Raw genomic sequence first — 26,537 nt, 5'->3', positions numbered from 1 at the left:
ATCATATATTAGTTTGTGTATGGTGCATAAGGCTTTGTATTTTATCCTGTATTCGATGGGTAACCAATGTAAGTCTGCTAGAGTTTCGGTTATATGTTAGTGTACATAAGCATAGCACAATGTATAGTACATAATGCATGTTACATACAGTGCATGTGTTACAGTACATAAGCATAGTGCAAATTATAAAGCAGGGGTGAGCAAACTTTGAGTCTTGGTCACTCCCCCTTCCACCCAATTTGTAGGGCTCCCATCCACCAAAGTTGGGTTACAGTGTGTAAATATATGTCGAAGTCTCTCACCAAACAATCTGTTGACTCGTTTGTCAAATAGAAAGCCAGTCTGGCTTCTGTTGGGAAAGAATGCTAGAGCTTGGGGAGGAACAGGAAGAAGGCACGCTTGTGTGTATGGGCCAGCCTAGAGTCTTTAGGAGAAGGAAATCATAGAAAGTCCCCTGTTGCAGACCTCAGCCACTGAGTGGGTTTACAGGGATAGGCAGTCTTTCAGATAGGTGGGACCTAGTCATTTTAGTGATCCGAAGATGATGCAAAGGGATATTAATTAGGCCCAAAAGGGGATGGGAAGCCAGTTGAGGTCACTGAGAACTGGGGAGATGTTATCTTTGTAGCTACATTCTGACAGCTTCTGGGCAGCAGCAATCTGCATTAGTTACAGGTGATAGAGGAGCTTCTGTGGGAGACCCAGGTACCATGTGTTGCAGTAATCTAGTCAGGCAAGGACAAATGCATAGGTCAGGGTGGCCTTGCAGTCTTTCTCCAGTTATGGTTTTAACTGAGTTGCCCAAGGTGGTAAAGGAAGTTTATCATCACTGTGGCAATTTGTGCATCCCAGTGTAGTTTAGAGTCCAGGCTCCAGATTTCAGGTTTTATTATGAGGGGTGTCACTGAGCATTAATCTAGGTTGACGGGGGGGGGGGGGGGGGGGGGGGGGGGTAGTAGCAGTGTACAGGTCTAGTTTTGATGGAGTTTAGTTTGAATTTATTGGATGTAACTCATTTCCAAATTTCAGAGAGGCAGGGTGTTTTATGTATTGCTGCATCTATGTTGGATCTCAGTGATAGGAAGACCTGAATGTCATCAGCTTAGGTGAATACTGAAGTTTAATTTTTTTTTAATTTCATCAGTCAGTCAGTGATCTGATTTAGATGCTGAGCAGGGTCAATGAGACAATGGTGGACATTGCATGAGTTCTTCTCATTATGAATGATCAGCACCAGTTTAGGGCCAGTCTTTGATGCCAGTGTCAGCCAGTCTATTAGAATGTCATGGACAATGGTGATGAAGGGTACAGAGAAGTTGAGCAGTCTTAGGAGGGAAAGCTTTCCAGCATCAGAGGTTCTCAGGAAGGTGTCAAGTAGAGACAGGATGATTGTTTCGGTGCTGTGAACCTCCTGAAGCTCAATTGGAAGTCATCCGGGAAGTGCGTTTCCCTTAGTAGGAGACAGAGGAAGACTGCCTTTTTGATGATTTGGACTAGTAGTAAGGTGTTTGAGATGGGCCTATAGTTGTCTAGAATCTTGGGATCATGGGAGGATTTCTTGAAGAGGCTCTCAAACACGACTGGCCTGATGCCATCAGTGAGGGACATTGTGTAGCAATCTGTGCCTATATATTTACAGTAACAAAATGAGTTACCAAAATGAAACTTGAAGGTTCACTTCTGGCCAATATGCCCTAAAGATTTCAGGACAAGGATTACACCACAAGTGCACAGAGACGCGAGAAAGGGATAAAATATCATGCTAGTCAAGGTAACTAAACATACCTTGAGGTGGAGCATTGGTCAGTAACTGCAGGTAAAGCTGGGGATCCCAAGGGAAGGGTTAGACACATTCAGTGGCTTGTGTGGGCGGCAAGGAGCAAACCCTGCACAACAGGAAGATTTCCACCTTTAATTTTGTATACAGCCACTAATATATATATTATTCTATTCTCTCAAAGAAGAATGTTCATGTTTTTGCTTCAGATTACATTTCTGGCACCTTATACTGCTTTAAAATCCTGTTTTAATTTTCAAAATAAAGAAAACATGCAACAAAAATTAGTAACAAGAAAAAACCCTGCTACTGGTCCCATAGGGAAGATCGCATGGCCTAATGCTTAGAATAGAATGGGACAAGAGAGCCCTGGGTTCAAAACCTGCTTCTGACACAAACAACTGTTGTGAACGTAAGAAGTCTCTTTAGCCATTGCCCTCATGTACCTACAGGGAGCCCAACTTTCAAACCATCTGTGGTATAGCATTTCTGGGCATAAGTGGACACGTGGAGATTAATACCAATATTTTTATAAACTTTGCAGTGGGAAACCAGTTTATAAAAAATACTCCGTATTTCTGCTCCAAAGGTACATGCACATATTTTTAGTGCAAGAAACTGCATACTTTCTTTACCCATTTTAAGAACATGTTTGTATATATTTTATGTGCAAAATAATTGAGACATTGTCCAAAAAACAAGAATTAAACACCGATGCAAATATTTTATAATGTATGCATGTATATAGCTTTGAAAATACTTGTGTGTGTGCTTGGAATAACCAGTTCAATACTTTCTACCAGTTCACCCGGTCCTTCTCTAGACCCTCTAGCATGTCACCCTCAACCCCCACCAGTTTACCCACTCATCCAACCCAAACACTGCAAACAGACAAGTCCAATTTCACTTGTGCGAGTCAGTTATCAGGTGTAAAAGTGTGCGAGTAAGTTTGGAAATGCATCCACACATCTCTCTTGCAAAATAGCAACTACTGTGCATATTTCTCAACCTTCCCCTGGACCCCCCCCTAAATTGCCTCCTCTTCCCCCTCAGTAAAATGTACATACAAAACTGAAAATACAAGCACACTCTTGATGTTTATAAAATAGATATGCACATGCTATTTTTAGGAGTGGAACCCCTTTGAAGATTCCCTCCTAAGATTATAAGCTCTTGGGGGAATGGAATTCTACCTGTGTGTAATTTGCCTCAGTACAATGCGCTATATAAATGCAGAAAACACATTTGTGCTCTATTTTATTTATTTGTGTATTTAGCCGATGCCTTTTCGCTGGTAGCTCAAGGCAAGATACTATACCTGAGTGTAAGTATTTTCCCTGTCCCCAAAGGGCTTACAAATCTAAGGCCTCGTTTTCCTAAGCATTTTTCCCCATAGACACGGGATGGGAGAAAAAAAAAAACTTAGTACATGAGGCCATAAGCCTGTACCTGAGACAATGAAAGGTGAAGTGACTAGCCCAAGGTCACAAGATGTTCAATCATTAAAGAGTCTGGAAGTTTATTGGTTAAAAAAACCCAAAACAAAACATCCAGTTGATCCCTATGTACAACGTTTCAAGAAAAACTGAGCACTACTCAAAAAGACAAATGCTAGACATTTCTGATGGCTGCTAAAGGATGACAACTTCCATGCAAACTAATTATTCAGCTCCTTTCCTAGGCAGTCTAATGTAACATTCTATAAACAGAATTACTTTCACATAATTCTTCATTTTAGATTTCTGCAGTAACTATTAGTATAAAATGTCCTTATTGCTATATAATAAATCTTTTTCAATATAACAGGAATTTACATCCTTCCATATAGCAGACTGAAGAGATGTTAAAAATCTGTTTCAACTTTACTAAGCCAAAAAAAGCACAAACACAAGGCATTAGGGTAAGATTTCCATCATGCTCAACCTTGGGGCATTGTTTGTTCCATTTTATTGAGCTTATTAAAATTCATACAGATTTTATCATATTCTTGCCTTCTGGATGAATGTACTTTCCAAGGTCTTTTGGCTTTCAGAAGCCGCAATGTGTTGGAGATCTGGAAATCACTTCCCGCAGCATAGTCAGCATGTCCCGTCTAACACAAATAGTGTTGCTGATAATATTTTGCAACCTTGCTTTTTAACTGCTATTAAAAAACAAAAAAAAACTTATCTAAAATACTTAACTTTAAATGTACAACACCTGGGTCAGCCAGATGGCTCATGCCAGAAATCTGGGTTAGTTTTCCCAAATTTGGCTTCTGCCTCTCAGGTTGGCAATGCAGCAGAGGCGGTAATCACAGCCTCCTGCTGCTGCACAACAGTGACACTTACTGGCCACGTTCAGGATATCTGTATACCAGATTCCAGAGGATGCTGCAGTTTATGGCCCAAGGCAACTAGGTAAGCCAGGAACAGGGGGATTCAAAATGGAAAATATAAAGAAAACCCTGGTAGTTAGGAGTAAAGACTTCTGGTTCTATTGCTCCTATAAGAGCTGGCTCTGAAAGAACCAAAACAAATGAAAAGACACAGACAACTTCAAACTATTTACAGTAATACCAAAGTGAGCGGGCCAGTAGTGAACCTTCAATTTTCACTTCTTTGACATGTGATAAAGACTTCAGGACAAGGATTACACCATGACAGCCACACTGAAGGATTGGGAAAAGGACAAAATATCGAGAGTCAAGGTATCAACTGGGTCCCGAGGCGGAGTATTGACCAAACTGCAAGTAAAGCTGGGGATATTGATGCAGGGATCAAAAGGGAAGGAAGAGTGGACACATTCAGCATCTTGTGTAGGTGGCAGGCAAACTTCCACCTTTATTTTGTATGCAGCCACCACTTTTTCCTGCATCTTACTAAGCCAGAGCTCCCTGGATAAATGACGAAGGAAAAAGGTGCCTGAATCTGAAATCTTTATATGAAGGATGTTACATCTTTACATATAGATTCTGAAGAGAGTACCTAAAAAAGAACACATCTTTACAAAATTCAAAGAAAAGTGACTTCAACGACGAATACATTTCAAGAGAGTGCATTTTGTTTCTTAGGTCATACACAAGTATATCACTTAGATAATTTACTGCTATAAACTTGTAATCTTCCCAGAACAGGTAAGGAAGCCATGTGCAGATGAGAGGAAAAACAAAATATTTTATAACAATAATCACTGACACACCAGCTGCTATCAGGGTTGGGCCTTTTATATGCAGAATCTGGACTGCTGAAAAAATGTCAGAACATAAGTTTATGTGCAGATATCTGAAATGTGACCTGGAAGCTATCATATCATGTGTGTTTAGATTCCTTCCCAGAATGAGAGACACATTCATCAATAGCTTTGGACCACTGACTCAGCATAAAATCACTAAGCTTTTGGATATACAGGATTCAAAGTATTATGGTTACCATCTTATTCTACTTGAATAAGTAGAAACTGTAAAATGTTACTCTCAACCCCTCCTCCCCTATCGTTTTACTGAGCTGTAATGGCATACACAGACAGACTTGTGCCTAGCTGACTCTATTCTATTTAAACTCAATGTACTGTTTCCACAGGGATCTGATGAAGGGAGCTTAGCTCTCCAAAGCTAGGTCACAGATGTACTGACTTAGTGCAATAAAAAAACAAAACAAACCCCCCCCCCCCCTATCCCTTAAAAACCCTCATTTCTAGATATGCAGCACCGTAAATGGTGTTTTCTGCAGACAGCAGGATGAATTACTTAGCCATGACCCATGGGTGATATTCAGTGGCACTGAACGGACTCATCTCTCCTAGCTGGTAGAGCTTTTAGCTGTACTGACAATCTGTGGGAATTCCTATGCAGGCGTTGCTTCATAAGCCTCCTCAGTTGATAACAGAGCTGAATCTAGCTGGGTAGTCAACCCTCCAGGGAGGCAGGTGGTTATTTAGCATGGCTAATTCATCCTATCTATGGAAAAGACTGTTTAAAGTAAATAAAATTGCTTTTTCCATCGATAAGCTGGCTGAATAAGCCATGACATGTGGGGAGTCCAAGTCTATTAGGGTCGAATGAAACAAAGAGCTCTCAAATGGGAACAGAAGATGCCATAGCTCTCACCTGATGAGCTTTGAAGAGTCTGTTTGTAAGCCTGCTGAAGAATAACAGTACTGAATCCTCTTCACTATCAAGTTTGACAATGTACATTTAGCGACCGCTGCTCCGAGTCTGTTAGGGTCATATCAAACAAATAGCTGCGAAACTTGGTGATGCAGCTGAGTTCTTTTCTTAGCTCTTTTGCAAGCTAACTTTGAAGGGTCTTCTCACCTTCATGTGAACATGGAAAGAAGGTAGGTAATATGATGGATTGGTTGATATGGAAAGCAGAGACCACTTTTGGGAGAAACTTAGGGTGAGTGAGGAGCACTATTCTATTGTGGAAGAATTGCACATATGGTGGATAATGAACAAGGGTTTGGAAACTGCTGACTCTTCTAGCTCAGGTCACTCTACATACAAGGAAAACTGCATTCCTCGTCAAAAACTTGAGAAGGCATTCTCTAGAGGTTCAAAAGGTGGCTTCATCAATTGAGAAAAGGACAACATTCAAGTCCCATGGCACAAGAGGTTTACCATGCCACACACTTTTCATTTAAAAATATCTATATATCTACGTGTGTGTGTATATCCACATCTACATGTGTGTATATCTATACACACACACACACACACCCCCCCAGTGGATGAGTAGAGATGGGTATATTATCTACCAAAACATGCTGTTAAGCCGTTATGGCACAGAGATGTACTCTTACTGAAGATATAGCAAGCCCAGAGTCAGAAAGGAAGGGCTAGCAAGAGAACTGGTCCAAGTCATTCTGATGGCATCACATGGAATATCTTTTCCATTTGAAGGCATAGTTTTTCCTAGATGAGACCACTATGTCTTCCTTATGCTAGGCAAAGAGAGCAGAGATTACAGAGCATTCAACATCCAAGCCATCAGGCAGGGGGGATGGGAGATTCAGACGATATAACATTGACTTGTGTTAGCAAGACAGGATCTATCCCCAGAAAGATTGGAGGACTGCTGGAAAGTTGTACGAGATATGCAAACCACACTTGTCAGGGCCATGCTCAAGTTGTAAGCATCAGACAAGCGCAATCTTGTAGTGTTTTTTGTACCGCCCTGGCAGTCAGTGGTGTCAGTGGAAAAGTTGACAGTTTGTTCCCTAATTGATTAGGAAAGCAACCTGAGCTAACCTAAAATTGCTGGGTAGAACTGAGCAAAATTTAAATCGAGCTTCCTGTTCTCCAACAGAAATAGGTTGACTGAAGCCAGACCCCATAAGTCAAATAGTTTGTTGATGGCTGACTGCTGCAGAAACTATTCATGTGGGTGAAGCACTCAGATCTGCCAGTGTGTTGGAGATCCCTGGAAAATAGATATCTTGTAGGGCAGCTCGATTCCCGATTACCTACTGCCAAATCCTTAATGCTTACTGGCAGAGGGTCCATGACCCTGTGCCTCATTTTGTTGACATAAGCCATTGCAACTTTGTTGTTTGTTTGAATCAATGTATTCTTTCCTCGAAGATGTGTCAGAGTGAGTATCTGATTGCTCTTATTTCTAGTAAATTGACCTGAAAATTGCCTTCCCTCGAGAGAGACCAAGTACCTTGGGTGAAAGGATCCTGTCTGGGCACCTATCCCTTCAAGCAGGCACTCATTGCTAAGGATACTTGATGGGGGAGAGCATGAAGTTGAGTTCCTAAAGAACACTGGGATTTAATCACCAGCGAAATTCCTGTTTCATGTCTCTGGAAACCTGTACTATCGTTGACAGTGGTTCAGTTAGTTGACCCCATTGTAGGCAATGGATATAAAGACAGATTAATGACACCACATGAATGCCTGCCGCCAGATGACCTAAAGCAAGGAGAATATCTGTCTGACTGCCTAGCACAGAGGGGTTAGCAGCTTGAAAATGAGCTATCTTCATGGTGCTCGCTCACTCGATCTAATGGAAGAAATACCTTCTCTTGTAGTGAATCTATCCATGCAACATTGAATTTTATCCTCTGAGTCGGCACTAGATTTGATTTCTCGAAGCTCACCAGAATCCTCAAATTCTGAAGATGATGGATCAACACTTCTTCCTTAGAAGTCACTGCAACTAATCAGTCATCCAGGTACAGGAAAACCGGAATCCCTTGGCAATGCATGTGTGCTGCTATCATTGCAAGGCATTTAGTGAAGTCTCTCAAAGTTGCTGATAGGCCAAACTGGAGTACTTTGTATTGATAATGAGAAGAATCCACCTTGAAGCAAAGGTAGTGCTAGTGGGAGAGATGGATGGGTATATGAGCATATGCATTTTCAGATCTAGCATGCACATTCATTCTTCCTTCTTGGTTTAGAGGGGAATTGTGCTAAGAGAATTCATTTTGAATTTCTCTCAGAGTTTGTTTGTTCAGGAGTCTTGTCTTGTTCAGCATAGTCTCCAGGCAAAGGCACCAGGGGGCCCGGGGAGCACTGGACGTGGTGCTGAGGGGGACTCGTGGCACAGAGTGCACCGACGGGCCCTCATCTCCAGAGGAATCCCCTACAAGGACTAATTCTCCTGATTTCTTGGGTATGATGAAATATCAAGAGTTAAAACTGTGTCCATGGGCTCTATCGCCCACTGTTGAAGCAGCAAATGCACTTCCAGATGAAGCTGTGTCAAGTGTGGCCTGGATTCTGGCCCCATTTGGTACAGAGGACTGTTGAGTATTTAGAAGAATCAAAAATTGGGGCCAGCCTTAGGCTGGGCCTATTATGTAATTTTAGGCGGTACTGTTGAAAAGGTTGGAATGGGTATCTTTGAAAGTACGGCCTTTTGAAAGAAAAGAAAGTGTCTCTAAAAGGAAGGCCTCTCAGGAACTATCAAGAGGGAACTGAGCACCACATTCTGTTCTTTTATTTGAGCAACTGTTTCCCCTGAGTTTCTTGACAAAGGTTGTCCCCCAGACAAGGAAGGTCTGCCAGCTTGTTGCATACAGGCTGAGGTATGACGACAGACAGAATCGAATGACTCAGAAAGAAGATGATATCTTACACATTCCTCCGCATCCAACAGTGGTTAGGGGTAATAAATGTCACAGCCTGCAGGTTATAGTAAAGGCTTTAGTTTTTAAATACTGTTATGTAGATATTGCATTGTGAGCAGAGATAGAAACGGCAAGCATGGAGCTCTTAAAATGCTCTTTCTGAAAGTCGAATAGCCAATGTTCTTTGCCTAGAGGCAATTTGAATGCATTTTTTTTTAACTATTTATATATTTTGAATCAAATATATTAAATATTTGTCAATAAAAACAGGCAATGTACATGTTGAAACATAACATAATAGAAAAATGCATGAAAAGAAAGTGAAGTTGCTTACCTGTAACAGGGAAGAAGGTAGGTAGGACCGGATTGGTTAAGATGGAAATCCGTGACCACCTTTGTGTAGGGTAGATAAATCACTAAGGTGTGCAACTAACTGACCCTGCATGCCGATGTGACTGCTATCAAGACTATGATCTTCCATATCAAATGCTTGAGAGCACACGAGCGCAGCGGCTCAAACAGCGGCTTCATCAGCTGGGCCAGCACAACGTTCAGGTCCCAAGAAACCACTGGGGCCCATAGTGAAGGCCTCAGCTGAAGCAGCCCACATTAGGTTGTACCGAGATGGACGAACCATTCACCCCCAGGTGGTAAGCTCCTATGGCACTCAGGTGCACCCAGAGTTGGTCTTAAGCCCTGCCTCCAAGAGGTGCAGCAGGTAGTCCAGGAGTTGCCGAACAGGGCAAGAGAAGGGGGTTGAGGCCCTTCTGCTCACACCAGACGGAAAACCTCTTCCATTTGAAGGCATAAGACTTGCTGATGGATTGGGTTCTGCCAGGATAGTTCCCACAAAAAGCAGGAACCAGACTTGCCTTGGCCAGTGCAGGGCAACAAGGATCATGAACCCCGGTCCTGGCAAAGCTTCAGAAGAGTCTTCGTCATTAATGGAAGAGGTGAATAGGCATACAGGAGGCCTTTTCCCAATGGATGGCAAAAGTATCCGTAGGCAGCACGCTGTCTGCCCTGAACAGAGAACAGTACCGGGGAACGTTCACGCTGCTGGGGGAGGCGAACAGGTCCACATCCCCCAGAGATGGAAAATCCAGTCCGCCACTTCCTCTTTCAGGAACCACTCGTGGAGCTGGAATGTGTGACTCAGTCAATCCCACCAGGGTGTTTTCCATAGCCTGAAGATACATACCCTGTGCCAGTGCCCAGCTCCAGATTTGCACTGCCTTCTGGCGAAGGAGGAAGGATCTGGTACCCTCCTGCTTGTTGACATACCACATGGCCACCTGGTTGTCCATCCGAATGAGGACAACCTTGGTGGCCAAGTGATCCCGGAAGGCCCTCAGAGCTTACCGGATTGCCCTCAATTCCAAGAGTTTATTGGAAACTGAGCCTTCGAAATAGGCCCCCCACCCCAGGTGGGACACATCCGTGGTAAGCAGAACCTGAGATGAGGGAGCTCGGAAGGGTACACCCTGCTCCAGGTTAAGTGGGGATATCCACCAAGTCAGGGAGTTCCTGAGTGGGGTGGACACCTGGATGTGGACCTGAAAGCCCTGGGTGGCTGTCGGCACTGGGAGTGTAAGGTCCACTGGACTCTGCGCATATACAGACGGGCAAAGGGAGTGACATGCATAGTAAAAGTCACGTGCCCTAGAAGCTGCAGCATGTGCTGCACCAATACCAGCCAGCACTGCTGAATCTCCCCGCCAGGGTAACCAGGGCATGCACCCTGACACACGGCAGGAAGGCCTTTTCCTGCGTTGCATCCAGCACAGGCCGCAATGAAAGCCAGCTGTGATGTTGGATGGAAATTTGACTTTGGGTAGTTGATTAAAAACGCCAGGCGCTCCAGGAACTGAATGGTGCTGCGAAGTGCCTGCAGTGCTCCAGCCTGTGTCTCGCTCTTGACCAGCCAGTTGTCCAGATATGGAAAGAAACACCTGGATCCCTAGCTGGCGCAGCTAAGCCCCCACCACGGCTAGACACTGTGAAGACCCACAGTGCACATAGTACTGAAAATGCTGGAGCCCAAAACACAAAGCGAAGATACCTCCTGTGACTGGCGAAGATCACAATGTGGGTAAGTGCATCCTTTAGGTCAAGGAAGCAAAGCCAGTCCCCCCTTTGCAACAGGAGGGATTGTGGAGTCCAAGGATACCATCTTGAACTTTTCCCTTTTTAGGAATCTGTTCAAGGCCCGCAAATCCAGAATGTGACGAAGGCCTTTTGTTTTCTTTGGAATCAGGAAGTAGCAAGAGTAAAACCCCATACCCTGCTGCTCCGGAGGCACAGGTTCCACCACTCTGGCCGTTAGAAGGGCCGAGAGCTCCTCTTGCAGTTCCAGGTGCGAGACTGGACCCCACTGCAAGCACAGGAGAAAATCTGGTGGAGTCTCCATGAGATTCAGCCCATAGCTGTGATGGATGAGGGACAGGACCCACCGATCTGACATCACTGCTAACCACCGGTCCGTGAAGAAGTGGAGCTGACCCCCACCGGCAGGTCCCCGGCCCACTCGCTGCCAGTCAAAATCCCGTAGCGGGGTTGGCCTGGGGGGCCCGCTATTGTAGGGATTTGCCTCTGGCACTCATCTGCTGCAGTCTGGAGCAGGAGGCTGGTGGGAAATACTTCCTTGGTCTATAGAAAGGTCTCCTTGGCCTTATCCGGTATGACCTTTTGGAAGAGACAGGAGAGGCCAAGGCGCCGGCGAACAAATGCTCATGGTGGTTCTTTAAAGCTGTGCAAACACTTCCTTGACCTTGTCGCCGAAAAGATTATCGCTGGTGCAAGGCAAGTCAGCCTGGCGGGCCTGCACGCCAGGATGAAAGTCCAAGGCCCAAAGCCAGGCCAGACAGTGGCAGAGATACCAGTCGCTGCTATGCGCCCTGCCGTCTCAAAGATGTAGCTTGCACGCACCTCGTGCTCACCACATTCAAAGCCCTGCTGGATGAGCACCATGAGGGCCTCCTGAGGCTGCTGCGCCAGGCAGTCTACCACCTCCTGGACTTGTTTCCAGAGATTGTGGGTATACTGGATCATGAATAGGAGGTGATACGAGCTACCAGCATACACCCTCCTACCCATGGCATCCTATGCTTGGTTGTCCTTACCCAGAGGGGATGAAACATGGGTTTTTGATCGCTTCACCTTCTTAAGCACCGACTCAACCACCACAGACTGGTGGAGTAGCTGGCGCTTTTCAAAGCCCTCAGCCTGTTGCAGGTGGTATACCCCATCGGCCTTCCAGCTGACCAAGGCAATGGAGGGGGGTGCTCCCAAAGCCGGAGGAGCAGCTCCCGGAAAATCCCATGCAGCGGCACCGCTACAACCTCCTTCGGGGCATCAACAAATTGTGAGATCTCAAGCATCTTATGGCAGGCATCCTCTTCAGTCATAAGCTGGAAAGGAATAGCCTCGGCCATCGTGAGGACGAACCCAGCAAAGATCAAGTCTTCCAGGTCAGCAGCCATTAGCCGCTGTCCTGGGGAAGCGCGCACTGGCAGCCAGCCAGAGCGCAGAAACTACTTCTACTCCAGAAAAGCAGTAAGTAGTGAAATAAAAAAATTTGGGGTAGGTAGGTAGGGGTTAGGGGTCAGGGTGAAGATGGTGGAGAGGGGAAAGGGAAGGAAAGTTAGGCAGGGGGGTTTGGAAATTCCCTCTCAGTCCACTCTTTAATTGGACCGGACTGGGAAGGAACTGGGAGAGGCCCGATTGCGTCGCTGTGTGTATTTACTGAAAAATTGTTCCCTCCCCCTCGCACGCTGGTTGCACGTGCGTGGAATTTAAAATTGACCCCTAAGTCTTTAATGATGTTAACCTGCACATCTTGAACCTCCACTAAAAATAACTCCACATCATACACCTTTTCCACACTAGATATTCACTGCCAATGAGTTTGAAAATTATGCAAGTCTGTAATTAGTGAGACTAAAGAAAGACTTATTTATGGACATCATGACAGTCCACAGACTCTCCAGAGTTATCACAGCTGGTTTTCCAAAAGAAGCCGAATCTTGAAGACCCATAGGAAAGGTTAAAGAATGCGATAAGGCCAAAGAATTTACTTCAGATGACCCAGCCAACATGGGAGGCTGTACAGTCATCGCCTCAACAGCAATCAGCGTTTCCCGGGACTCTCTTAACTCTCCAAGTGCTCTTACAAAGTTTGCGTTCACTGGGCAGGAAGAACATGTCCAGATGACACAGCAGTCATCGGGAGATCCAACAGCCTCCAAAAAATTATCTGCAAAAAGGGCAGCACTGCCGAGCAAACGCGGAGTGGATCAGCAGTTGAGGCTGAGAGAAATTTCAGCCTCTGACAGACTAGTGTCCAGTCAAGCTGGCCTCCACTGCTGTAGAGGTAAGTGCGTGGTCCAGCATCATTGTTTGACGAAGGGCAGCTGACATTTCCAATGGCTTACCCTTCTTTAAGACTCCCTTTCATTTCCCCATCGAGGAAAAAAGTTCAGGCGGTATTTTAGAAGAGAAAAAGAAAATCTCGAGAGCAGCTGAAGAACATGTCTGCTCAGGAGCAGCCATCTTGGGCTCCTGATTTTTTGAATGAATTCTTGTCTTTCATCATTTTCAATGCAAACTAGACAATGACGACTCCAAACCCTGGTGACTTTTGAACTCTTTACTTAACATCTAGTTTTCCGGCCATATGAGTGCCTGAAATAGGCCTTTCCCACATTCTCACCTGTAACAGGTTCAGAATGGCCTGGACTGGAAAATCCCTGGTTCTGATAGCATAACCAGTATTTGGAGGAGACCAAAGACTTCTGACCGGTGGTCTTTATCCTTACGTACATTGACATCTTTGGTCTTTCCCATTTTTTCCACAAATTCTGAGTAGGTAAAGTCCTTTGGAGATCTATGGTCAGGAGAATCCAGAAATGGATCACAAGGTATACCTGTAGAACATTCTTCTGAATCTAATGGTGTGGGCTCACTAATCCTGGATCTCAATGATGAAGATGGCAACCTGGGTGTTCTCCTGGTTGCCCTGGAGATGGAAACACCCTGATAAACCACCTCTGACTGACTGGACTCCGCTGCAATTGAGTGAGATGATGTGTTAAAACAGATTCCAGTCTGAAGGATCGTTGTACTGAAGTTAGAGAGGAGAGGCTGAATAGTTCCTTCTGTAGGAGATATCAGAAGTTTTTATCACTGTATACAATATATGAGTTCTCATCACAGTAGGGACAGAGACCTATCCAATTAAGGGATACAAAGGTGATGAACTTTGATCTGGAGAAGCAATTCATAGCTGAACTATTTGCTCTGCCAACAAGCTGTGTATCAAGGCCCTCCTCCAAGGTCTGTCTGTTTTTTTTGAGGGTTTTTTTTTTAATGGAAGAGAGGAATTTTTGACCGAAAACATCTTAAATCTACCCAGGGACAGATTCCCAAATCTGCCTGGAAACAAGAAATAGACTCAGGGCTCACGGGTAAACTCTGCAACAGCCTAAATCTGCTTGGAGATGAAAACAATCTAAAGGGTGAGCTCATCAGACAGGTTGGCTCACAGAAAAAGGATGACACAGCAAGACAGCTCACTAGTTAAGAGATTACTGGACCAAACCCTGCTCAGGAGTTGCCAAGTAACAAGAGCAGGTGACCACCCTCCCGATGGGAGAGGGGGGCAGCACTTTGAAATGAAGAAATGATCCCTTTTCATGCTCTGATCAACTATGCATGAACTGTTGCATACTCATGCCCTCAATGTTAAAAGCTGCAGCAGAGAGAGTGTCAGGGTGGCAGCCTGAGAGAGACTCAATAACTGAAGACGCCGCCCTGGGCCATGGCTGCCTGCCCCTCCCCTATGGCCAGTGGACCTGCTTCAGCCTGTCTAGGTCTCTCCTTGGAAAGAGAAGGTCCTGCCTGCTGCATCGTGGACAGGTCAACAGGCTTCAACATATGCTATCACCCCAGGGACATACTCTAAGCCACAGTGTCTCCCACAGATCTGCAAACTGGACCTTTATAAGGGTGAGAACAGATAGTAATCTTCTACAGTCATGGGGGCTGGTTAATTATTTATAATTAACATACTTGAAGCAAGCTGAAGTCTCTGATATGTTTATGTTCATTAATGTTACAGAGCTTTACTCAGTATAAGCCTATGCTGTGTTAAGGGCTGTAGAGGCACATAATGTCTATTTCATTTTAAGTGGTAAACCTGAAATATCTGAAAATAAAGCAGTCTGATTCTGAGACAAACAGGTGTCCTTTCCTGGGCTTTTCATATAGCATATAAGTAGTTTGTTTCTGGAGCAAGGCCAGACAAGGGGGAGCATACAGTCTAGCCCTGGCTACATATACCCTTACATTGCCTATACTTTCGTCTCTCTAGTCACAGAGAAATAAATTCTTCACCATATCTGCAATTTGTTCTAGTGACTGTGTCCTCTGACCTGGTGTAGGAGGTGGAACATCCTCAGACAAGAATGGGTTCCTGTTCCACAATATGAGGTCTACTGGAAGAGAGTAGTTTTATAGAACATATGAATCCAGAGTCTCCAATCAGAAGCCCTCTGCTAGTAATCGTGAAGGAGTGAGGGTGCAGCAACAAATTACATTCAGCACCTGATCTAGGGCGGCCTGCATACACCTGTGTAGGCAATGCATCACGACTACTCTGGTCCAGGGTTAGTTGTGCAGATTGCGGTAGTATAGAAGCCTTGTGTTTCGATAGAATCGAATGTTTGGAAGATGTTGCAAATGTTTCTTCGAGTGCTTTGAGACACCTCCCTTGAGCTACATCAACATAGCCAACATGGAGCTGGGATGTTGCTTTGCTGTGTCAGTTGCATCGGGACTATTGGCCTGGAAGACCTTGTCATGAGTACTTGCACTATGCATCAATGGATCATGTGAGCTTACTGCACCACAAACATCATGCATCAGAGTATGGGCCCAATGCATCCTGCACAGGTCCATAGCGCATTGATACATTGTGTACCAAGCATGCTGACGTGCCTTATACTAAGTGCTGAAGCATTCTGTATCAACAGTGTTGATGCATCGTGCTTCTGGGATTTATGCATCTTTGGCACAAACTCCAACAGCCCCGGAAAGCAATGCAGCATGTTCCACAATGCAGGGTAGCTCATACTAAACTTCTAAGCTTTGGCCTGGGCCAGTGGGGGAATTTTGGAGGAGCTCCTGCTAAATTCCTTACCCAGCAAGGCAGATGACACTGTACTGCAGGAAGAGAATCTGCTGCAATTCTGAAGAGATTTATGCAGCTCCTTAATTTTACTAGTCTTGGAACGCTGGGACATCCATCTACATGTGTAGCAGTTTGCCTGATCAGAATTTGTCTCAAGGTATTGAAAGAACAGCTCTTGCTCATCCGTGAGAGATATTACCTTGCCGCAGATGCAATTTTTCAATCCAGTGATGGTAGATTTCTTTTTTCCAGACATTTTGAAGGGGCAAGAGAATTTCTCTTTTTTTAGCAATGAAACGTGCTGTTGTGGGTGCTGCAGCAAGGCAACTAAAAAAGGTAAATACTGATAAAGTTAAAGAATTTAGAAAAAATATTTTATCTGGAGAGACTGAGTACTCATCTGTGCTTGGATAAAAAAAGTGAGACGATGCTCATGAGGCAAAGCCTACTAGCTTAAGAGAAATGAGTGCACTCAGTGCCACCAGGTTGATGACACCCACGTCATGGCTAATTCAGCTGGCTTATCAATGAAACATAAAAAAGAAACACGAGGTATATATATATCTACCATCATCAGCGCAAGGTACTGCTGCTTACTCCATGCTATGGAATCTGAACAGAACGGATTTTGGCACAGAAAGAGAATCCTCCACCCACAAACAAGGACAGAAAATTCTGACATAAAATGTAACTTAACTCTAGGAAACAAACTTTAGCACTGTGTTGGCCTTGCCAGGATTCGAACCCGGATCACCTGTATGGTTAGACAGAGGCTCCCTCTGAGCACAAGACCAGCAGCGTGCGCAAGTCTCTCCCTTACAGCCCTCAACCTACAAAGATAACGTATGCTGAAGACTGTCTCGTTTGCCACATCCAGCTAATTGCCCCAAATGAAGTAGATAACATGCAGCAGAGTTATGCAAGAAACTGCTCCTAGCCTCTAAATCATGCAAGCCTATGGAGGCACATACCTGGATAGTTTTCCAAATCTGGCATGGCTTTTGTCCTCTTCCTTGGCAAATTCAATCTAGGATCTCCAACTGTTAGCCCCAGCACAGTGCCTGCTGGAATTTCTGCTGGTGAGGCAATTCCTTTAAATTAGAAATATAGGTTAATACAAAATGGAATAAAAACATGTTACAAATGTCACTGTGCCAGTGTTGAAGCTGTAAATTGCTTTCCAATTCCAATACAAACTCATTTTAACTTGCTGAACTGTAAATTTTCACTGAAGTTACTAGTCAAATATTTATGTAAAAAAAATAAATAAAAATGGAGAAATTACTTACCTGATAATTTCGTTTTCCTTAGTGTAGATAGATGGACTCAGGACCAATGGGTATAGTGTACTCCTGATCTATACCCATTGGTCCTGAGTCCATCTGCTACACGCTAGGAAATAAAAATTTAGTATTAAAAACAGGGCAAATTACAAAGTTATTTCCATAGGTAAAACAGTGGAAATGAGGTCTTTGAAAACTGCCCATCCCATCTGTAAGTAAAATAAACGTTATGCCACCATGCATGTAATTTTACAGTTGGTGAAAGGAGGCATTCCCAGGAACAGAGCTGGGGAGGAGCTTGTAAGGACACATATGCTTTTACAATTTCAAAATTCATGCATGTAACTTTACTCAGAAAAAAAAAAAAAAAAGTATCCACACAAAGCATGTGGAAAGTTTTGCACATATCTGGCAAATTTTTCAAAAGGGAGAGGTTTTCCCTTTGAAGAACTGATGTAAAGTCTGTGGGCAAAATGTGCCAGCTGACTTTGCACTTCTACAGGCAGTTTGAAAGTTACACATAAAACGTGTCATGTTGGGTCAAACCAAAAATCCATCAAGCCCAACATCCCCTGCCCAGACCCAGCCCCTTTTTAATCATGCTGGTCTTCAGCGCGTACCAAGAGATGTGCGCACGGCCGGAGCCCTTTGAAGATGCGTGCGGCCCGGCCATGCACATATCTCCTGGTTTTAATGCGTGCAGGCTTTTTAAAATTTGGCTATTGGTGAAGCAGGCACCAGGTCTTTTCTCCCACAGATTTATGTGGTAAAGAAACAAGCTGGAAAAGTGCACACATAGGAACGGGCCTATGTGTGCACTTCCAGTATATGCTTTCATATTTAAGGAGCCCAACAGAGCTATCAATTGCAATTTAATCTTTTCCACCCAGAGTTAATACAAAATTAGGGTCAGTTCACAATTTCTTGAACATTTCATATTTAAGGGCTTAAGTCAATGTTAAATAGAGGGCTGGTATCCAATCAGCAGCTTGCTCATACCTTGTAACAAACGAAAGTGCGTTTCTTGCTGGATATGACGAGCAACAGAATCAGCATCCCTGCAATGTTCTGCCCACCACTTGTGAGGGCCGACTTCTGCAGCCTCCAGCTCCTGAAAAGCCATCAGACAAGCACAACAAACATAAGCAAACCATTCATTTTGCTTCAGATTTGTTTTTCTGTGACCATTTTTTCATTATTTCTTATTGCTATAAAGCCTTAATTTCAAAGTTTGTCTCTAAAAATATTTTACACCTCGGGACATGAAATGCCAACCCTCAAGGGCCATAGATGGGTTAGATTTTCATGACAACCAAAGCCTTAAAAAACAACCCCCACACACACACAGAGCAACCTAATACAGGATAAGAAAAAATAACTAATTTGTATTTTTGTTTATTCAGCATAACAAGTATTAAAGTCAGAAAATCTTGATATATCTGATCGGCATTGTTCTAAGACACAAATTATCTTTGCATTCTAGCCAGGGGTCTATCAACAGGATTGCAAATTAGACTGACTGAGGAAACAGAGAGACTTAGAGGCTCATATTCAGCCACTGACCAGCTTAGAAAGTTATCTGAGATAAGTTTAAATTCTCCTCTCAATGTGTGGTGATGGCCAAAAAAGCAAACAGAATGCTAGGAATTAGGAAAGGAATAGAGAATAAAACAGAATATCATAATGCTTCTATCACTCCTTGATGTGACTACACCTGGAGTATTATGTGGTTCTGGGTACAGCATCCCCCCCCCCCCAAAAAAAAAAAAAAAAAAGACATAGCAGAATTAGAAAAGGTACGGGGAAGGGTAAACAAAATGATAAAGGGGATAGAATGATTCCCGTATGAAGAAAGGCTAAAGGGATTGAGAGCTATAAAATAACGAGTGGCGTGGAACAGAACACACAAATCAGTTTACTCTTTCAAAAAGTACAAAGACTAAGGGACATCCAATAAAATTACTAAGTGATACATTTAAGACAAATAGGAGAAAATATTTTTTTACTCAATGCATAATTAAACTTGAATTTGTTGATTGAGGATGTGGTGAAAGCTGTTACTGTAACTGGGTTTAAAAAAATGTTTAAACAAGTTCCTGGAAGAAAAGTCCATACACAGTTAAGATGGACTTGAGAAAATCTACTGCTCATCCCTTAGATAAGCAGCATATAATCTATTGACCTTTTGGGATCCTGCCAGGTACTTGTGATCTGGATTGGCCACTGTTAGAAATAGGATACTGGGCTTGATAGAACTTTGGTCTGACCCACTATGGCAAATTTTATGATCTTATATTCAGTGGCATGGGAATGCCGCTGAATATAACAATTATGATAAAACTGGGCAGATAAGTTTATCCAGCTGTCTTTAGGACTCTCTTCGACTGCCCTAAAGTTATCTAACTTAGCTGGATAACATTTTGTCATCTTGGAACACCTCTGGACTGCCCCTAGCTAAAAACTTATCTAGCAATGTCAGGTGCGGTCATACAGATAGCTGGATAAGCACCGTGATTTGAAAATCCTAAGTGCCAACTTTAGCTGACAAATGCACTGAATATTAGAGATGTGCATCGGGTGCCCGACCGTTTTCGCTTTCAGGTTTGTGTGGCCACGGGAAAATCTCATTTTCCCATTGATCAGCATTTTTTTCCGTCAAAAATAGTTTTTTGGCTTAGTGCGCGCTAACAAAAATAAACAGTTGGGAGTTAGCGCGCACTAAGCCGAAAAACTATTTTTTGACGAAAATTCGGGGAAAATGCAAACGTTTTATCGGTTTCCCAATCCATGATGGTTTAGGAAATATCGTACAAATTTCCTAATCGTCCAAAAACGATTGCACATCCCTACTGAATATAAACTGCTTTGATTTTCAGCTCACTTGGTCTGTTTTACAATACAAAAGCAATTACCTAGAAATGAAAAGTCAGAGGTTAAATGAAAGCAAAATAAAAGAATTAGGCCACAAGGTCAACGTGAAATAATCCTTTTCATTACCAGTTTTGTTAAAGAATAAAGTAGCATGGTTCCCAAGTTGGTTCACTTGAATAGTAGAATTAAGGAGTCAATTAAAGGCAATGCCTTTCTACTGGACTAACTTTCAAGAGTTGGGCTGATAACTAGAGAAGCAACTGATTACTAATGGATAAGTAACGATGTTAACCCAATATAAAAAGTCATGCACTTTACATACTTTCTTTTTTTATTGATTGGCTGCTAGAGGTATAGGGAACAGTTGATTATAAATATGAAATAAGACAAAGAAGGATGTGAGATAAAACATCAAGAACAGAATTTCCGGAGCACCCCCTCTTTTTAGTTCTCTTTGTGCCCTGCTGCTGAGATAGGACTCCAATCCATTTACAGCTTGCTCAGAAATGTGCATATTCTGAGAACTCAAACTTCTGCTAAAGATTAGTAGCAACTGCAAAGTTTATTCTATACAGATCTGCCTTTATTTGGAATCTAAACCAGAATAAAGCAGGCCACTATGTATTTATCATCTATATAAGTACGCTTACACTTCCGAGAGTGGTGTCTGTGCAGCTGTGAGAATCCAATAAGTACATGAGCTGCAAGGAGGCCCCCACGTGGTAGAAGGACAATGGGCTGTGCAGGCTGGGGAGAGGCCCAGAACAGCCAGAGAAAGTTTCACTGAGCGACAACTAATATCTTTAATAAAAAAAAAAAAAAAAAAAAAAAAAAAAAAAAATCGGTAGCAATTGTTCACTATCAATAACTAGGAAAATTATACAGTTATCTAAAATGTATTCTTTAAATGATACAGTGTCCAACTGATGCAGAGAATGGCAAACCATTTTGCTAGATATAGAAGATTTGGCTTTTGACACAGTTGACCACTACTTCAAATATGACCTCCAAATATCTCAAGAGAGTGCTGCAAACATCACATCAGAACTGGCCCTTGTCTTCGTAAAAGCAAGCAACTCAATTAACTGAGCCACATGAAAAGCAGACCTTAAGTTTAAAAAAAAAAAATAGATGGCACCATACAAATAGATATCCTTTCATCTGAAAAATGAAGAAAAGGCTCCTTGCAAGACAAAGCCTGCAACTCAGAAACAGATCTTGCCAAATAGCCACCATGGACACTGTCTTCAAGATGAAATCCTTCAAAGTTGCCCCCCCCTTAGCAGCTCAACCAGAAACTTGTACAAGGCCTTCAAAACCAAATTGAGATTCCAAGAAGGAGCCAAGTATGAGTGTGAGGATGCAACTGCTACACCCCTTTTTAAAAAGTCAAACCACTTCTGATGCAAGGCTACAGATGCAAGGCTATTCATCTTCCCTTTGTAATAGGATGCCACCACTTTTACCTTCAGAGAACTCAAGGCTAGACCCTTTTGCAAAAAAGGAGAGAGAGAATCAGGAATGGATGCCTGGCAGGGAGGGAATCCGAACTGCTGACACAGGGACTCAACACCCTCCAGATACTAAGATAGGCCAAAGAAGTTGACAACTTCCTGGCCTGTAATAAAAGTAGTAAAGACCTCCTCAGAATAGCTTTTTTACGCTGAACAGTTATTTTTCCCAAGGGCCAGGCTAAGTGACAAAAATCGATCCACCTGATCCAAGTACCCCCAGATCCAAGTACACCCTCCATTATAGATATTCATTAATGGAAACATGATAAAAATTGCCGATCAGGCAAAAAGTCTAGGCGTTATTGACTGCAAAACTTATTCATCCCACAAACTAGAGCAGTAGTTAAAGCAGGTTTTTATATATTAAGACTGCTGTGGCCTCTGAAGGTCCTGCAGCAATCTATGGACTTTTGATTAGTAGTTCAGGTGTTAACATCTATTCTTAGGACTCCCATTTTATGCCATTAGGTCCTTGCAGCTTCTGTTCAACTTATTTCTTTCCTATCAATTAAGGAGAATATTACTCCTATTCTGGTAAGCCTACACCTGCTTACGGTTGCTTTTAGAATCAAATTTAAAAACAGTCTGTTTTGTCTGCAATCTAAAAGCTCTTACAGCAACATCTTGGGTTTCTACCTTGATTTAGCTTTATTGTTCATCTAGATCTTTGCGTTCATCACAAAGAATGCTCCTTGATGTACCTTCTTCTAAGGAACTTCACCTACATGTTGGGGAAATACCAGTTCCGGAGATGGTTTTCAAGGGTGATGAGTCAGACGAACTGAACCAAATCACTGTGAACCTGGAATATGTAGTAGACCAGAATGACAAACTAAAGAGTAGCAAATCACCTGGACTGGATGGTATGCATCCTAGGGTTCTGAAGGAACTCAAAAATGAAATTTCTGATCTATTAGTTAAAATTGTAAGCTATCATTAAAATCATCCATTTTACCTGAAGACTGGAGGTGGTCAATGTGACCCCAATATTTAAAAAAGGCTCCAGGGGCGATCCGGGAAACTATAGACCAGTGAGGCTGACCTTCAGTGTCGGGAAAAATAGTGGAAACTATTCTAAAGGTCAAAATCATAGAACATATAGAAAGACACGGTTTAATGGAACACAGCCAACATGGATTTACGCAAGGGAAGTCTTGCCTAACAAATCTGTTTCATTTTTTTGAAGGGGTTAACAGACATGTGGATAAAGGTGAACCGGTAGATGTAGTGTATTTGGATTTTCAGAAGGCGTTTGACAAAGTCCCTCATGAGAGGCTTCTACAAAAACTAAAAAGTCATGGGATAGGAGGCGATGTCCTTTCGTGGATTACAAACTGGTTAAAAGACAGGAAACAGTAGGATTAAATGGTCAATTTTCTCAGTGGAAAAGGATAAACAGTGGAGTGCCTCAGGGATCTGTACTTGGAACAGTGCGTTTCAATATATATATATAAATGATCTGGAAAGGAATATGACGAGTGAGGTTATCAAATTTGCGGATGATACAAAATTATTCAGAGTAGTTAAATCACAAGCAGACTGTGATACATTACAGGAGGACCTTGCAAGACTGGAAGATTGGGCATCCAAATGGCAGATGAAATTTATTGTAGACAAGTGCAAGGTGTTGCATATAGGGAAAAATAACCCTTGCTGTAGTTACACGATGTTAGGTTCCATATTAGGAGCTACCATCCAGGAAAAAGATCTAGGCATCATAGTGGATAATACTTTCAAATTGTCGGCTCAGTGTGCTGCAGCAGTCAAAAAAGCAAACAGAATGTTAGGAATTATTAGGAAGGGAATGGTTAATAAAACAAAAAATGTCATAATGCCTCTATATCGCTCCATGGTGAGACCGCACCTTGAATACTGTGTACAATTCTGGTCGCCGCATCTCAAAAAAAGATATAGATGTGATGGAGAAGGTACAGATAAGGGCAACCAAAATGATAAAGGGGATGGAACAGCTCCCCTATGAGGAAAGACTAAAGAGGTTAGGACTGTTCAGCTTGAAGAAGAGATGGCTGAGGGGGGATATGATAGAGGTCTTTAAGATCATGAGAGGTCTTGAAAAAGTAGATCTGAATCGGTTATTTAGTCTTTCAGATAATAGAAAGACTAGGAGGCACGCCATGAAGTTAGCATGTGGCACATTTAAAACTAATCGGAGAAAGTTCTTCTTCACGCAACACACAATTAAACTCTGGAATTTGTTGCCAGAGGATGTGGTTAATGCAGTTAGTATAGCTGTGTTTAAAAAAGGATTGGATACTTTCTTGGAGGAGAAGTCCATTACCTGCTATTGAGTTGACTTAGAAAATAGCCACTGCTATTACTAGCAACAGTAACATGGAATAGACTTAGTTTTTGGGTACTTGCCAGGTTCTTATGGCCTGGATTGGCCACTGTTGGAAACAGGATGCTAAGCTTTATGGACCCTTGGTCTGACCCAGTATGGCATGTTCTTATGAGTATATGTGAATTGGTTATTTACACTTTCGGATAACAGAAGGACAAGGGAGCACTCCATGAAGGTAGCAAGTAGTACATTCTAAGACTAATCGGAGACAATTCTTTTTCACTCAATGCACAATTAAGCTCTGGAATTTGTTGACAGAGGATGTGGTTAGTGCAGTTAGTGTAGCTGGGTTCAAAAAAGGTTTGGATAAGTTCTTGGAGGAGAAGTCCATTAACTGCTATTAATAAAGCTGTCTTAGGGAATGGCCTCTGCTATTATTGGCATCAGTAGCATGGGATCTTCTTGGTGTTTGGGTACTTGCCAGGTTTGGCCTCTGAGGGAAACAGAATGCTTGGCTAGATGGACCCTTGGTCTGACCCAGCATGGCAATTTCTTATGTTCTTAAATTTGAAGAATTGAGTTTTCAGTTGCAGGTCCAGACCTCTGGAATAGTTTACCAGACAGGCTGAGATAGATGATCTGCCTGAAAAAGTGTTTAAGAAATTACTAAAAAACCTTATTTTTTGCTCTCTGGCTAGCCACGGCTGTGGATATCTTTCCTTCTGATACTGTGCTGCTTGGTTCTGACCTGTTGACCAGATGTCATGAGAGGGGACTGACTGGATGTTATCTCACAATAAAACTATTATCCTATGGCTAGTGATGCTTATGTTTATTTATCTATGTTTTATTGTGAGTCATCCCAGATAGGGGTGGCATATAAATACATTTTAACCATAACTCCTGCTAATTTGTTTAAGTTATTTTCTGGAGTCATGTGAATTTTTCAAATGTTAACATGAGGTCACATTGGCTAAAAATTTGGAAAGACCTGCCTTTAAGCCCCCCTAAACTGATACCAAAATTGTCCTGGGAACTCTGGCAGCAACTCAAAGGTCAGAGACTTACTGGGATACTGCCGTTGTGAAGCTGAACTCTTTCCTGGGCAATAATACCTGGCTTCTCAGAACATCTGCCTACTGGGCAGGGACCCTTAAGGTTTAACCTCCGGTAACTTGAGTCTTAAGAGACCTCCAGGTGCTTCACCAATTTTTCCAAATTCTCCCCATAAAGAAGTCTACCTCTAAGGCAGGGCTTTCCTGCCTTAGAGGTAGACCCCCCAGCCAGGATATCCACAATGAATATGCATGAGATACATTTGCATATATTGAGTCTCCAGGCTTGGACAGACTGGATGGACCATTTGGCCCTTTTCTGCTGTCATTTCTATATGAATTTGTTCAGAAAGGTTTCCATCAACGTTGCACACCTAAATTTGTCAATAATAGAACTGTTCAAGCTCTGTCCAGTTCCTTGGGGAGTGTTGGACAGCAATCTTCAAGTCATGCTACAGATTTGTTTGAGGTCAGGGCTCTGAATGGGCCACTCCAAGACCTTTATCTTTTTTTTCTTTAGCCACTCCAGTGTAGCTTTGACTGTGAGTTTCAGATCGTTATACTGAAAGATGAACTTGTGTTCCAGTTTCAGCTTTCTTGCAGATGGCAACAGGTTTCTCTCAAGAACGCTTTGCCATTCATTGTCCCTTCTATCCTGAGAACTGTCCCAGTCCCTACCAATGAAAAACATCTCCATAATATAATTCTGCCTGCCACCATCATGTTTTATAGTAGGGATGGTGTTCTCTGGATAATGTGCTATGTAGTGTTTGTACCAAACGTTAATGCTTTGCATTCAGGCCAAAACACTATTTTAGTGTTATCAGACCACAAACATTTTTTGCCAGATGGCTACAATTTCTTCTGAATCCTCCGCTGTATACTTCAAATGGGATTCAGTGCTTCTTTAAGTAATGGCTTCCGTCTTTCCACCCTACCAAACAGACCAAATTTGTGGATTGCTTGGGGTATTGTCGTCTCCTCCTTGCCACAGCATCCATTTTAGGAGGGACAAAATGATCTAAGCAGGGTTTTGTTGATACCAAACACCTTCCACTTCTTAATAATCATCTTGATCGTGCTTGGAGGGATATTCAAGGACTTTGCAAGTCTTCCTCACCCATTCCAAGATATATGCCTTTCCACAACTTTGCCCCAGTGCTCTTTTTAAAAGAAAATTAGGTCTTACCTTAGTTAATTTTCGTTCCTGTAGTACCACGGATCAGTCCAGACTCCTGGGTTTTGCCCCCCCTCTAGCAGATGGAGACAGAAGTTTACAAACAAAACTCCGCCTATATCTAGGCTGGTACCACCTACAGTCTGGCAGTCTTACTTAATGTCAAAGCAGATGAAGCCCCCAAAATCACTACAAACGAACTATATACAGGAACCTACCAACCAAACTAACTGCTCAACTATCCCCCAAATGGGACCAGAACCAGAGCCATCGATAACGAAGAAAAGAGACAACAGAGACAGAATGGACA

At 42.9% G+C, this 26,537-nt stretch overlaps 1 protein-coding gene across 1 annotated transcript in view; it reads right to left on the bottom strand.

Annotated features, from left to right (window-relative positions):
- The window catches only part of POP1 (POP1 homolog, ribonuclease P/MRP subunit), a 183,830-nt gene that overhangs the window by 75,174 nt on the left and 82,119 nt on the right, over positions 1-26,537 (bottom strand). The window contains exons 10-11 of the mRNA XM_029591775.1: positions 18,308-18,419; positions 16,997-17,116 (exon numbers count right to left, since the gene is read on the bottom strand). Of these exons, the coding sequence (XP_029447635.1) occupies positions 16,997-17,116; positions 18,308-18,419 (232 nt within the window). The remainder of the gene's footprint in view (positions 1-16,996; positions 17,117-18,307; positions 18,420-26,537) is intronic.

The sequence above is a fragment of the Rhinatrema bivittatum genome, chromosome 2 (assembly GCF_901001135.1).
Source record: "Rhinatrema bivittatum chromosome 2, aRhiBiv1.1, whole genome shotgun sequence".
Classification (NCBI taxonomy): domain Eukaryota; kingdom Metazoa; phylum Chordata; class Amphibia; order Gymnophiona; family Rhinatrematidae; genus Rhinatrema; species Rhinatrema bivittatum.
This window is presented reverse-complemented; position numbering and strand designations above follow the sequence as displayed.